The sequence below is a fragment of the Desmodus rotundus genome, chromosome 6 (genome assembly GCF_022682495.2).
Source record: "Desmodus rotundus isolate HL8 chromosome 6, HLdesRot8A.1, whole genome shotgun sequence".
Taxonomy (NCBI): domain Eukaryota; kingdom Metazoa; phylum Chordata; class Mammalia; order Chiroptera; family Phyllostomidae; genus Desmodus; species Desmodus rotundus.
In genome coordinates this window covers 35,032,218-35,047,953 of record NC_071392.1, presented here as the reverse complement: position 1 = coordinate 35,047,953, position 15,736 = coordinate 35,032,218, and the positions used below count along the sequence as shown (strand labels likewise).

Sequence of the window (15,736 nt, the reverse complement as noted above, 5' to 3'; positions counted from 1 at the left end):
CCCTCTCCCTCTCCTCCCTCTCTTCCCCTCTCTCTAGCTCTCTCCCCCCCCCCCTTGTTCCTCCCTCTACCTTCCTCTCTCTAAAATCAGTAAACATATTCCCAGGTGAGAATTTAAAAAAATAAACTAACATTAGCCAAAAGAGAAGGCTTTATAAGAATTAGCAAAAATACTCATATTCACATTTTGTCAAAGAGATAATGATAACTTTGTTTTTCATATACAGCCACCTCGGTAGTCCATCTGCCCTGTTAGTATTGCAGTGTTAAAGGTTAGCGTAAATTACTAATGATCACACTTTCCTATTAACTGTTGGTAATCATCTTTGAAATTATAGAAAAACAGACTGTGTTTGTTTGTTCTGTGTATAGAACAATAGTCTACATTGTTTTGAAAGTAGACTAGTATAAATGATTGTGAAATTGCCATCTTTCAGATTACATTTATATTGCTTCAGCATTAGGGAAAAATGCTAGGCAGTTCAGACCCATTGAGTTATGATTCTTTTTAAGGGAAGTGGAAACACTTAGGATGATTTTTTTTGTTATGCTGGTGTGGTATTTTTTTTCCTCCTAAATATCTATAAGAGTTGGGTGACCCAAGTATGTTTTTATTTTGACAAACTAAATACAATTTAGTTCTTCCTGCTTTATTTTGGGTTCTAAGCGATTTCTCTAGATGAAACTTCTCTGTTTTTAATACTCACATATTCACCCATTTCACTTTTCAGGCGATTTTATGAAGATGGAGCAATTGTCTTGGGTGAGGAAGCAAATATGCTTGCTGGCATGCTGCTTGGGCTCAATGCTATCGATTTCAGGTACTTACTCGTAACTAAATGTATTCAGTTTTTAACTTTGTCTACCTTACAATAGTTTCTACTTATGATTTCTTCCTTTCAATTTTCTAAGAAAAGCACACAGTTGAATACTGGTATTTGTATCACGTTGTTCCCTTTTAAATTACATCAGTTTTCTAATAAGTGGGTTTGCTTTCCGGGGGAAACTGTCTCAAACTTAAAGAATTAACTTTCAGGCAAGGTATCTGGTTTGGGTAAAAAGAAGGCTTAGACTACATTCCCCCAAGTAGGAGAGTCATGTACTCTTGTAGCACTGAAGGGAGGTTTTGGCTTTTTGTCTCTGAGTATTTTTCTGTTGCTGCTTTGAAATGAAGACGTACACAAGAAGTAGATTCAAAGCCAGGAAGATTTCATGATCTCACGTGTCGAGATAAAGAAGATCCTGAGAGCACATTCTGGGTGTCTTATGTTTCTTGTGTTATGTATCTAAAGTATAAAACATATTGTTAATATTTGCTTTTATTATCAGCAAGATGAACTGATTCCAGACTAAAATTACAAGTACTAAAAAGGGACACTGTCATTTCGTTTTAGATTTTCGGAAGCATCTTTTGGCGTTTCTCTAACTTATCCAAGATTTCTACTGAAAGTACAACATCTCTATAATAAGAACTTGAGCATAAGAATGACGGAAATAATATCTTTTTATTTAAATATACCAGTTAAAATCTAAGAATATTATTAAAATAAGTATAAACTTAAATGAAAATCTACTTTTAGGTCTTAATTTAAAAAAATAATGCTGCCCATTTTCACTGAGGTTACCTTTTTCTAGCAAATCACTTCCTTTCAAAATCTGCCATTTTATAATTAACATTTCATAAAGTAGTATTAGGTTGATTAGCTTAATTGTTTAGGATGAACATGACAGATCAACATGAAGGCCGTCTTTATTATCCCTCTGAGGGTGTTAACTTCTTACATGGCATGCTGCTGGCTCTCCCTAAATCCTTCACAATTTTATTTTTTGGTAAAAAAACAAAAAACCCAAAAACCTGGGAGAAGAATGTGAACTGTTGATTTATTGTAACCCATTAATACTATACAGTCAGCTGAAAACAACTTTTGAAGGTACATTAGTAATGGTTCTGTAAAAAAGAAGGAAAGCCCATATAAAATGTTGCCAGGTGATTCTCTGTTTATTCAAGTCTGGAAAAAATACATATCTTTGATATTAATATATTAGAACAAGTATTTCCACAAGCAAACTTCCCAAAGATACCAGAAGATAGGAGTTCATAGATGAATCATGTATATCTTTTGAAAAATTAACTTACATCATTTAAATATTCCTTTGTTTATTTTTCTAGAAGATATACTTTTTAATTATAGTAATCTTTTTTCTTTTAAAAATTTTAATGGTTTATTTAAAAAACTAAAAAATTAAATTATATCTATTACAGTTTACATTCAATATTATTTTGTGTTAGTTTCAAGCATTCAGCAGAATGATTAGACAATTATATACTTTACAAAATGTTGCCCCTGATATTTCCAATACCCAACTGGCACCCGATATAGTTATTATAATATTACTGACTCTATTTCCTATGCCGTACTTTACATCCCCATTACTATTGTGTAACTATCCATCTGTGTACTTCTCAATCTAAGAACAGTAATTTTAAAACTAAACACCTTTTTGGTTTTGAAAAAAAAAAAACTGTCTGGATTTACCATTATACAAAACAAAGATTACTGGATTGGAGAACCAGGGGATCGGGAGCTTTTTACTGGCTTATGGAACTCGCAGTGTGACTCTGGCCCAGTTCCTTAACCTTTGCCTTGTTGCCATGCTATTCTATTTAAGGGGGAGGGGGTCCATTTTCAATCTTCAATAGACTATGTATTTCTCCTATGCTTCTTCACACATTAGTCCATCTAGTTCTAGGGTTGCTCAGTGTCTTCTCGCTCAGCCAACCATCTTCATAACAAGTTTTGTTGACAAGTCCTGAATCTTCTGCAAGAGCCTCATTAATTTCAGTTACTCCTCCTGATAAGAGGAGAGAGGGTTCACCAGCAGCTCTCTCACTTTCTGGAGCACCAAACTCGTTAGTTCAATTTTGTCCCAACTTCAGGCAGACTCAGTAAACAACATCTCCCAAGCTTCCTTGGCAAAATTTCTGATTCCTGCTGTTCCGGTATCATTTTCTGTCATTCATTCATTCACGTTACTCTGAGAAATTACACACAGAGAGCAGACTGGGGCCTGTGTGCAGTGGACCGTGTCCACCCTCCAGTCCCAGAGTTGTGAGCCATGGTGACCGAGGCAGTGAGCAGGCTGCAGGCTGGGGCCGCTTGCTCTGCCTGCTGGGGCACCATGTTCACAGGCGAAAACTCACATTATCTAATTACTTAGATATTTGTAGGAGTACTCAGTGTGACCAGAGAATTTATATGTAAACGTGAACAAATCTTCATTTGTAAATTCTCTAGTGATATCCTAAAGAGTTTGATAAAGACCAAGACAGTATGACATAAATAACATTTGAAAAGATTTCTCAGTAAATTTTACTTTTGCATGATATATTTATATAACAGTGTATTAACGTGTACAATTCTTTATCGTTTATGTTGAAGGTAAAATGTCTTTATTGAGATGTTTATTTGTAACAAGTAGTATTTAAATTACAAACAAAAAAACTTACCTGTAATTTGATGAAACAAATGTCTCTAACAAATTTTTTATAACCCTTCACTTTGATTTAAAATTTTATATATTAATGTGGAATATTTATTGTCTATTTTCTCAGCTTCTGCCTAAAGGGGGAGGGATTGGATGGCAACTTTCCTGCTGTAATAGACTATACACCATACTTGAAGTTTACCCAAAGGTATTTGACATATAGAAATATGTTATTGAAATGCTAATTTATCATTGACTGTCAATGATAAAAGGTAGCATGCATTTCTATTGCTGTAGTCATTATAATGATAAATATAATAGCTCCTTATAGTTCATTGAGATTTTAAAACTGCAATTCATTATTAGACTGGGTTCAATTTATCTCCATTATTAAGAAAAGAATAATGAACATTTTTGTGTAAATCAATTTTCTTTTTATTTCTATTTTGAATTTACAGAGTTATTCAGGTAAATACGACAAAAATTTTATGGCTTTTAAAGTCTATCCTTATAAAAGAGTTGTGCCAATTTATCCTACTACCAGTCTGTGAGAGTTATGAATTCCCACAATCTCATATCAAGCATTGAAAATCAATCAGATGAAATCCATAGACTTTCTGAAGGTCTGCCTTCACTTACTGATTTCTGGAATGGTGATCTTTATGTACCTCTAAAACATTATGATCAGGCCAGAGGCTGTAAGGGAGCGAGAAAGTGAGTAATATATGTACATGTGTTATATGTATACACACACGTAATCAAGATGCATTTATGGAGTGCCTAGTGTAGGAACAAACTGTCCTCAGTACCAGGGACACACAGATGTTTAGAGTGTAGAAGTTTCATGACTTTCTGAAAAAGAATACATCTCCTCCCCCCAAGATAATCATCATCTAGGGAGGAATGTTACTTTTATTTCAGAGCTAGGACTGTGAATATATTTTGGATGATGGGAAAGAAGGAAAAATAGGGTATTGTGGCAGCAAGATAACTTAAGTTGATTTCTTAAGAAAAGGGATAATTCTAGTACATTAGATCTGGAAAAGAAATACAGCATGAAGTTGTTTTGAATAGGCATAAAATTATACTGTTTTGGGATTTACTGATTATAAGACACTTTGTGAAGATAATAGTTCAAAGTAATACTAGTAAAAATATTAGTAACACTTATTGAATATACATCAGGCATTGTTCTAAGGGCTTTATTTCTATTAACTCATTAATCCTCAAAAGCCAGTGAGGTAGGCACTGCTAATCCTTATTTTACAAGTGAGAAAACTGAAACATGGAGATGTTAAGTAACTTGTCCACAGTCCCACAGTTTGTGCAGAGTGGGCCACAAGTCTGAAGTTAAGGAGCAGGATTAATGGAAATTTATATGCAATTTCCTTTCTTTGATGCATAAATCTAAAAATGTATACATAGTCTTTTCTCCTTTACATATTAAAGGATTCCTACCAACGTGTTACATAATAGACACTAAGATGAGAAGGGAAATACCAGTTCAGCCTAGTCATTAAAAAGTTAGCATTTTTGACCATAGACTTTTTCTTTTGAGAAAGATTATACTACCCCAATTGAGGCAATATTTTAAAAATTGAATTGCTTCCACTCAAATATACCTATATTAAACTCTATTAGTTTTCTGATTTTAAGAAACTGTCAGAGTCTGTCCCTCCCCAAATGACTTCTTTTAATTTATTTTGGAAGTAATACATATTCATTATAGAAAAACTAAAAACACAGAAAGGTATTTCAAAAAGTTAAAGCCTTTATAATATCATTAATTATAATTGTACATTTAGTGCTAAATATTTTAGAGTTTGCTCACCAGTAGCTTGAAAATACAGAAGTATTTCTTAAAAATCAAAGTTGGTACTATTATTAAGTTTATTATTTAAAAAAATTATTCTTCCCAGTTCTGATAGCATCAGCAGTGACGAGGAAGAGCTGAGGACTTTGGGAAGCAGTGGCAGTGAAAGCAGCACTCCAGAGAATGTCGGGCCTCCTTTCATCATGGATGAGAATAGTTGGTTCAACAAGTGCAAGAGAGTTAAACAAAAGTATCAGCTGACCCTGGAACAGAAGGTATTGATCAATGTCAAAAGTCATTGATGTAGTTCTAGTTATTGCCTTGGGACTGGCACTGCCAAAAGATCTTTTAGCTATGTGAAAGAATTTGCCCGTTGCTCTTTTCTTTCTCTTCTATTTTAGGAAGGGCTTTTGTTTCTTAAACTTTTTTTAAAATGTTATGCTTTACTATAAAAATAAGCCATTTATTCTTCTGTATGCAGTTTCATTTATATGTTTGAGATTTTAGTTTATATGATTAATTTCATAAGATATTATTCCATATGTGAAAAAGCAGTAATTGCCTAAGCAAATTCCATATATGTCTCATTTGTTCTTTTTTTATTTTATTTTTTGTAGTTCTTCAAGTACAGTTGTCTCCAATTTCCCCCCACCACTCCCAGCCCACCCCACCCATCTCCCACCTTTGATCCTATCCCCCTTTGGCTCTGTTCATGTGTTCTTATACCTGTTCCCTGATGACCCTTCCCCTTTTTTCCCTGTTATCTCCTCCCCCACCCCTCTGGTTACTGTTATTTTGGTTTTTATTTCCGTGTCTCTAGTTATATTTTGCTTGCTTGTTTGTTTTATTGATTAGGTTCCACTTATAGGTGAGATCATCTGGTATTTGTCTTTCACCACCTGGCTTATTTCACTTAGCATAATGCTCTCCAGAGTCATCCATGCTGTGGCAAAGGGTATAAGCTCCTTCTTTCTTTCTGCTGCATAGAATTCCATTGTGTAAATGTACCACAGTTTTTTAATCCACTCATTTACTGATGGGTACTTAGGCTGTTTCCAGCACTTCGCTATTGTAAATAATGCTGCTATGCACATTGGAGTGCATAGGTTCTTTTGGATTGGTGTTTCAGGGTTCTTAGGGTATAATCTCAGCAGTAGAATTGCCAGGTCAAAAGGCAGTTCCATTTTTAGTTTTTTGAGGAAACTCCATATTGTTTTCCACAGTAGCTGCACCAGTCTGCATTCCCACCAACAGTGTACTAGGGTTCCCTTTTCTCCACAACCTCACTGGCACTTGTTGATTTGTTTATGATGGCCATTCTGACTGGTGCGAAGTAGTATCTCATTGTTGTTTTAATTTGCAACTCTCTGATGACTAGTGATGCTGAGCATCTTTTCATATGTCTCCAGGCCCTCTGTATGTCCTCCGTGGAGAAGTGTCTCTTCAAGTCCTTTGCCTACTTTTTAATTGGGTTGATTGTCTTCCTGGAGTGGAATCGTGTGAGCTCTTTATATATTTTGGAGATCAAACCCTTGTCCGAGGTATCGATTGCAAATATATTTTTAATAGAGTTGATTCCCTTTTCATTTTGCTGATGTTTTCTTAAGCCATGCAGAAGCTTTTTATTTTGATGAAGTCCCATTTGTTTATTCTTTCCTTTATGTCCCTTGTTCTAGTGGACATATCAGTGAAAATATTGCTGTGTGGAATATCTGAGATTTTCCTCCATATGTTCTCCTCTAGGACTTTAATGGTTTTGTGACTTATACTTAAGTCTTTTATCCATCTTGAGTTTACTTTTGTGTATGGCGTAAGTTGGTGGTCATGTTTCATCTCTTTTCATGTAGCTGTCCAGTTCTCCCAACACCATTTATCGACAAGGACATTTTTACTCCATTTTATGCTTCTGCCCCCTTCTGTTGAACATTAATTGACCATAGAGACTTGGGTTTATTTCTGGGCTCTCTATTCTGTTCCATTGGTCTATGTGTCTGATCTTATGCCAGTACCAGACTGTTTTGATTACACTGACCTTGTAATACAGTTTGATGTCAAGTATGGTGATCCCTCCTACTCTGTTCTTCTTAAAATTGCTGTGGCTATTCAGGGTCATTTATGGTTCCATAAAGATTTCTGAAATGTTTGTTCTATGTCTGTGAAATATGTCATTGGTATTTTAATAGGGATTGCACTGAATCTTTAAATTGCTTTGGGTAGTATGGACATTTTGATGATGTTAATTATTCCAGTCCATGAGCACAGTGTATGCTTCCATTTGTTTGTGTCTTCCTTAATTTCTTCAATGTTGTGTAGTTTTTTGAGTACAGGTCTTTTACCTCCTTGGTTATGTTTATTCCTAGGTACTTTATTTTTCTTGTTGCTCTAGCAAATGGGACTTTTTTTCCTGATTTCTGTTTCTGATATTTCATTGTTGGTGTACAAATATACCTTTGATTTGTGAATATTGACTTTGTATCCTGCTGTTTTGCCAAATTCACTTATTAGATTGAGTAGTTTTTTGGTGGAGTCTGTAGGGTTTTCTATGTATACTATCATATCATCTTCAGACAATAACCATTTTGCTTCCTACCTTCCAATTTGGATGCCTTCTATTTATTTTGCTAGTCTGATTGCTGTGGCTAGGACTTCCCATAATATGTTTAATGAAGTGGTGAAAGCGGACGTCCTTGTCTTGTTCCTGATCTTAGTGGGAAAGCTTTTAGTTTTTGAACTTTGAGTATGATGTTGGCTGTAGGTCTCTTGTATGTTGTGTTCATTATGTTGAGGTATGCTCCATCTACTCCCACTTTGCTGAGTGTTTTTTATAATAAATGGGTGCTGTAACTTACCAAATGCTTTTTCTAAATTCATTGATATGATCATGTGATTTTTTCTTTCCATTTCGTTATGTGATGTATTATGTTTATTGATTTGCAAATATTGTACCATCCTTGCATCCCTGGGATGAATCCCACTTGATCATGGTATATGATCTTTGTAATATATATTGCTGGATGCAATTTGCCAATATCTTGTTGAGGAATTTAGCATCTATGTTCATCAGCGATATTGGCCTATAGTTTTCTTTCTTTGTTGTGTCTTTATCTGGTTTTGGGATTCGGATGATGGTGGCTTCATAAAAAGAGTTTGGGAGTCTTCCCTCTTCTTGGATTTTTTGGAATAGTCTGTGAAGGATAGGGATTAGCTCCTCCTTAAATGTTTTGTAAAATTCTCCTGTGAAACCGTCTGGTCCAGGGCTTTTGTGTGCAGGGAGTTTTTTGATTACTGCTTCTATTTCACCAGCTGTTATTGGTCTATTCAGGCTTTCTGCTTCTTCTTCATTCAGGTTTGAAAAATTATATTTTTCTAGAAAATTTTCCATTTCACCTAGGTTTTCAAATTTTGTGGCATATAATTTAGTTCTTCATAGTAATTTCTTACAATCTTTTGTATTTCTGTGGTATCAGTTGTAATCTCTCCTCTTTAATTTCTGATTGTGTTTATTTGGGTCTTCTCTCTTTTTTTCTTGATGAGTCTGGCTAAAGGCTTGTCAATTTTATTTATCTTTTCTAAGAACCAGCTCCTAGATTTATTGATCCTTTGAGTTGTTCTTTTAGTCTCTATGTCATTTAATTCTGCTCAGATCTTGGTTATTTCCTTCCTTGTGTGTCAAACTCGTTTTCACCAGGGGCCACATCAGCTTCATAGTTGCCTTCAAAGGGCTGAAATAATTTTAGGACTGTATAAATGTAACTACTCCTTAACTGTTAAGGAGTTGAAATTACATTTGGCCCTTTGAAGGCAACCACAATGCTGATGTGGCCGCCAGTGAAAATGAGTTTGACACTGCTGTTCTACTCACTCTGGACTTTGTTTGTTGTTGTTCTTCCAGTTCTTGTAGATGTAGGGTTAGGTTGTTTATTTGAAATGTTTATGTCTTTTTTAGGTAAGTCTGTATCACTGTGAACTTCCCTCTCAGGACTGCCTTTGCTGTGTCCCATAAGTTTTGGACTGTTGTGAGTTCATTTTCATTTGTTTCCAGAAACCTTTTGATTTCCTCTTGATCTCATTATTAACCCATTCTTTGTTTAATAGCATGCTTTTTAATCTCCACAAATTTAAGTGTTTTCAAGATTTTCTCCTTGAGGTTGGTTTCTAATTTCATTGTGGTCTGAGAAAATGCTTGATATAATTTCAATATTCTTGAATTTGTTGAGGCTTGTTTGGTGTCCTATCAAGTAGTCTATCTTTGAAAATGTTCCATGTGTATTTGAAAAGAGTGTGTATTTTGCTTCTGTGGGATGAAAGGTTCTATGTATATATCAGTTAAGTCCATTTCATCTAGGGCATTGTTCAATGCCGCAATATTCTTGTTGATATTTTGTTTGGAAGATCTATCCATTTTTGACAGTAGGGTGTTAAAATCTCCTAGTATAAGTGTATTGCTGTCAATGTCTTTCTCGAAGTCCTCCAAGATTTTCCTTATACATTTGGGTGTTCCTATGTTGGGTGCATATATGTTTATAATGTTTATGTCTTCTTAATGGATTCTTCTCTTGAGTGTTATGAAGTGTCCTTTTGTGTCTCTTTTTATGGCCTTTCTTTTGAAGTCTTTTTTGTCTGATGTGAGTGTTACTACCCTGGCTTTTTTTTTCTGTCCATTGGCTTGGAATATTTTTTTCCAACCCTTCACTTTCAGTCTGTTTAGGTATTTTGCTCTGATGTGGGTCTCTTGTAGGCAGCATACGTGTGGGTCATGTTTTCTTATCCATACAGCTATCCTATATCTTTTGATTGGAGCATTTAATCCATTTACATTTAATGTTATTATTGATAGGTACTTATTCATTGCCATTTTATCCCTTTGTACCTGCATTCTTCTTCTCTCTCTCACTCTTTTTCTTCCTCTTAAAGCAGTCTCTTTAGCACATCTTGCAGTGCTGGTTTGATGGAGGTGTATTCTTTCAGACTTCTTTTGTCCGGGAAACTCCTTAATTTGCTTTCCATTTTAATTGAGAGCCTTGCTGGGTAGAGTAGTATTTGTTGCAGGCCTTTGCTTTTCATTACTTGGAATATTTCTTGCCATTGCCTTCTGGCTTGGAGCACTTGCATTGAGAAGTCAGCTGCTAGCTTTATCGGGGCTCCCTTGTATGTTACTTTCTGTTTCTCCCTTGCTGCCTTTAAGATTCTTTGTCTTGGAATTTTGCCATTTTAATTATGATATGTCTTGGAGTGGGCCTCTTTAGGTTCCTCTTGATTGGAACCCTCTGTGCTTCCTGGATTTGTGTGACTTTTTCTCTCATCAGATTAGGGAAGTTTTCCATCATTACTTTTTCAAACAGGTTTTCTATCCCTTGCTCCTCCTCTTCTCCTTCTGGTATCCCTATTATACTGATGTTATTACATTTCATGTTGTCCTGCAGTTCCCGTAACCCCTCGTCATTCTTTTTGAGTCTTTTTTCCTTTTCTTGCTTTTTTTGGAAGTTTTTTTCTACCTTGTCCTCCAGCTACCTGATCCAATCCTCTGCTTCATCGAGCCTGCTTTTGGTTCCTTCTGCTGTGTTCTTCAATTCAGAAATTGTGTTCTTCATTTCCTCTTGGCTCTTATTGATAGTTTCTATGTCCTTTTTCATGTTGATATAGTTTGCAGTAAGTTCCTTGTAGCTTCCCTGTAGTATTTGGTAATTCTCGTGGAGCTCATTGAGCTTCCTTATTACCATGGTTTGGACTCAATATCTGATTGTTGACTTGCCTCTATTTCATTTAGCAGTCTTTCTGAGGATTCCTCCTTTCCTTTCGATTGGGGGTTGTTTTTTTGTCTTCCCATTATTTGTGAGGCTCTTTTTGTTTGCTTCTGCTTCTTAAATTGATCTGTTTTAACTCCCTGAGTCTGTGGTGTGAACTTTTATGGTAGGAGACCTGTGAGATTCAGTGGTGCAGTCTCCTTGGTCTCTTGAACTTGATGCTCTTGGGATGCCTTTTATGTTGGCTTGCTGGATGTAATTGGGTTTTGATTGTTGTTGGGCTATTCTTTGGTGAGTCCTTCCCTCCAGCTGGTTGACTGAGGGTCACTCTGCCCTCCATGTCTCGTATGCTGTTGTGTAGGTGCTGCCAGAACAAAACTACAAAGCCCAGGAAACAAACCCAAATTGGCAAAAACAACACTCCCTCCCCACAATTCCACTATCAATAGCAAATGAACCCCTGTTAATGAAGGTGTGAAGAGATTAAGACTATTGTAAGAAAGGTGAGAAAGAAACTATAGAATAAAATCTAGTGACTTAATATGCAAAAACTTGCTGGACAAGAAATGAATGTTAGAAAGCTATGCAAGATAGAAAATATCACTAATCATGGAGAAGACCATAGTGGATTTTGTCTAGGTAGCCTCTAGTATTTTACCACTGTTTTTCCTTTCTGGATCCGCCTCTGGTGATGTCAGATATTGACCCTGTCTGACCTTAGGCAGCCTGCCAGTGATCTACTGTCTGGGCTGTCTCCTTCAGTTGTTAATCTGGTCCTTCTTCACTTAGCAGGCTTAAGAACCATGGGGTGGGGCAGAATCTCTCCTGAGGTAGGGGCTATTGTTCTCCCTCAGGCAGCTGCTGCTCTGATGGGAGTGGTCTGCCTGAGCAGGATGGCTGCTGCTGGATGGGGGGTGACTTAGCACTGGGATCCTGAGGTCTACTCTCTCAGCTCTCTCCCCAAAGCTTCTGTCCTCGATCTCTCCTCAGGTGTCTCTAGCCCACTCTGCCCCCGCCTTTGCCAGAGCCCCAGGTAAGTGGTTGCAAATGAAAATTTGTGCGTTGGCCCTTTAAATGGCTCTTTGCATCTCCAGCCATCTGTCTCTGGCAGAGAGCAACCCTTCCATTTTTTGCCTCTGGTTGTTATCTGTGTACTTTTTGGGTTATATGCTCTAGGCTGGGGATCCCAACTTAGGGTTTAGGCTCTGCTCTTCTCAAGGGATCCAACCAGTCACTTAATTATCCCCGTGGCACTGCTGCCTATGGGTGCCCAGCCAGCCTTCTGGAGTCTCCACCGCACTCCTTACCAGTCAGGTTGTCCTGAGGCTGATTCTTCTGTCTGTCCGAGGTTATAAGTCTTCTCTCCCGCTGTTGTTCAGTTGTTTGTTCCAGGTGACTTCTCCACAATTCATTTGTAATTCCAGATTGGTCCTGGGGGAAGGTTATGCTACTTCCATTCACATCTCCACCATCTTGTGCCCTTTCATTTGTTCTTTTTTAACCAGTTATTTTAGCAGCTTTTGTATGTTAAGCACTGTACTTGGCCAAGCAGAATATATAACAGAAAGGAAAATAAGCTCTATCTTGAGGACTTGTAATCTGTTTTTTTTTCCTACTGTATTATCTATTTTCTCTTCTACCCATCCTTTCAAATTGTCTTTATTCATACATAATCTATATAGGAAAAGCCTGATGGAATTAACAATAGAAGTATTGGAACAGCAAAAATACACTGAGGAAAATGCTAACAAAGTAAATTTACAAATTTGAATAAAGTTTTTATAGACAAACAGCTACTGGTTAGAAAATACACAGAAGAAGATCCTATTTATAATAGCTATAAAAATGTGCATAATGTGTATGAAGGATAATTTAATACCCTATTAAAGAAGACTTCTTATACCAGCAAGATTTCAGACTAATATAATCTGAAAGTCTTTACATTGTAAAGGTATGAAAATGCTGAGTAGAATACAATTTTAAAGAGCTTCAAGCAGAGGTACTCTCTCAAAAAATAAGAGCTCACTAAGGACTGGAAAAATAGAAACCCTGAAAAACAAAAGGAGTAAGTCATGAGGTGAGCCACTGAAGCCCCCTAGTGTGGTGAGGGGCCATTCCCTTCATTTAGGTACCTGTATTTTAATACCAACAGGGAAACAGCAGCTTTAGGCCCACTATCATTCAAGATGGAAATTGAACCTAGAAGGCAGGAATGAGGTGCAGACTGACAGATTAAGCACAGAAATTGGTAAATAAAACTTGACTATAGGAAGCAAAACTACTATATTAATGACCAACATGGGATGCCATTGGTGTGCTGAAATACGTTTAACAAACTGACTTTTGCAGAAGAAATAGACAAGCCCTGATTTGTAGCATTTGCTGATTCTCTAGGGTGAATACTCCCTTCATGGCCCAGTTCTGGATGCAGAACTGGGAAGAGATGCCCGTAGCACACCACTGTGCAGACAGATACAATAGATGGCAGTGACCTTAAGAGCACAGATACTAGTAAAAGATGGTAAAATACTGAAGTAGGGATGAGTTTTGAGTGGTTAATTTGTTGTTTTTAATATAATTTATTTAAGTATGTCTTTATAATTTAATTTTTAATAATAGTATTTAACAACTGCATACAAAACTTCTGAAATTTAACAATCAGCTCTTGAGAGCTATATATACTGTGGCCCTTCACTGGGAAACCAAGGAGAACTAAACCTCTAACAGTATTAGGAAAGGTAAGAGAGGATGGTTGAAGCTAAAGCCATCTGAGGTCTTTGTACTGTAGTGAAAAAAATAGTCACATATTTTAATGTACATGCCTTTTTCCAAAGTTGCAATTAAAAGAAGTAGAGTATTTAATTTGCAAATTAATAATGAACAGAGAAATAAGAAAAATTCAATTACTACAATAGGAAGTAGCAAGTGAGAAAAAATAAGGATGGTATAAGGATGGTGTCACCAGATGAAGTGGTAGAAATAAATCTCAATATAACCACATGAGTCAACATCACCATAAAAGTAAAGGGCATAAACTTGCCAGTTAAGAAAAACACTTAAATTAATTAATTAAGTTTAATCTTCACTGGAGGATATGTTTATTGATTTGGGGGAGAGAGGGAGGAAGAGAAGGAGGGAGGCAGGGAGATTATTATCTTTGCAGAGGAGACAGAGGGATGGGATCAGGGAAAGGCATTATAGGGTCTTCAAAGTTTTGATCATTAATTTAGGTGGTTGGCGCATAAGTAGTGTTTCATGACTAATGTTTATAAATATTTGTATATAATTTATATATTAAGCTATGTATATATAAAATATTTCATTTGTAAGTATTAATTTTATTTTTAATTTTTGGGATTTTGTTATGGAAACAATTTTGAGGATTGTTGGGAAAAAAATCTGAAAAAGAAACTTAATGAGGGGAGAGTGGTATTAACTTTTATTAACATGTAGCATAAAGCAAAATTAGTTAAAATAGTTAGTTAATGAAAATAGTTTGTTAATAGTTTGTTAATAGTTGTATAGGATAACATACTAGAATAAAATAATACATTAAGAAAAAAATTCAAATTATACCTGAGAGGAATTTGTAAGCACATTGCAACTAAAAAGCAGGATGTTACGAGAAAGGAATTGTCAGTGAACATGATAGAGTTATTGGAAATTAAAATTAAGATTTCCTGAATTCAAAACTTCAGTATAAGGGTTTGGAGGATAAATTCAATGGAGTCTCTCAGAAAGCAGAGTAAAAGGACAAAGAAACAGTAAATGAGGAAAAAGATAATAGAGGATCAGTTCAAGAAATCTTATTATCTACTAGGTGTTTCCTGATAACAATAGCTAGGAATTATACATTGCATTCAGTGTAATAGGTGGTATTATACCTATACTGGTTTGTTAATCTTCCCAACAAGGCACACTTTCTGTCCTCACTTTCAGATGACGAAAGTACAGCACAGAGAGATTAGCTTGCCCACGGGTGCATCCGTAGCTGGTAACTAGTAGAACTGTAATGCATGGACACTAGACACTCCCTAAGCCTGCAGGCCTAACCAAAACATTGTACTGCTTCCCACAGATCTGTTAAAGCTAAAATGTTACTATCTGTTTTTGAAAAAATAATCACATAGAACCAGTTTTTTAATTGGTCATTCTGTAATTAGGTCTGCATTTTGAAAGTAGGAGGCATGTAGAGTATTTTTTCACTGTTGTAGAGCTCAGAAAATTTGTTTTAACTAAATTATACCTTAAATTATGAAAATATTTTAATGAATCTTAGAGAAGAGCTTTAAATAATGAACATATGTTAATTTTTTGTATTCAGTTAAAACAATTATTTTTTACTGTTTAATCAGTGAAACTCTAAAATCGCTTTATTGCAGTATAGGTATGAATATATATTACAATTTTGCAGTTGGCTTTATCTTGCTGATCTGTATTTCCAGGGTTATCTTGAAGAACTCTTACGACTTCGAGAGAACCAGCTGTCTGAATCTGTTTCCCAGAATAAAACCCTACTACAAAGGATCGAAGACTCTGATCTGGCCCATAAATTGGAAAAGGAACAGTTAGAATACATAATCGTAGAGCTTCAAGATCAGCTGTAAGTGAGACCCTTTTGGAAAAATTTTGGCAGTATGTGAATATAACAAAGTATCATGTTTTAACATACAATTAAAATTCCCAGAAATCTA

General features: G+C 35.8%; 1 protein-coding gene across 8 annotated transcripts in view; it reads left to right on the top strand.

Moving 5' to 3' along the window:
- Nucleotides 1-15,736, top strand: part of RUNDC3B (RUN domain containing 3B) — a 122,937-nt gene that overhangs the window by 80,906 nt on the left and 26,295 nt on the right. For 7 of the 8 annotated variants that reach the window (XM_053927011.2, XM_053927008.2, XM_053927010.2 and 4 more), the window contains 4 exons: nucleotides 731-820; nucleotides 3,613-3,693; nucleotides 5,405-5,573; nucleotides 15,488-15,645. In XM_053927011.2, coding sequence (XP_053782986.1) covers nucleotides 731-820; nucleotides 3,613-3,693; nucleotides 5,405-5,573; nucleotides 15,488-15,645 — 498 coding nt within the window. The remainder of the gene's footprint in view (nucleotides 1-730; nucleotides 821-3,612; nucleotides 3,694-5,404; nucleotides 5,574-15,487; nucleotides 15,646-15,736) is intronic. The other variant, XM_053927007.2, reaches the window with a different exon arrangement.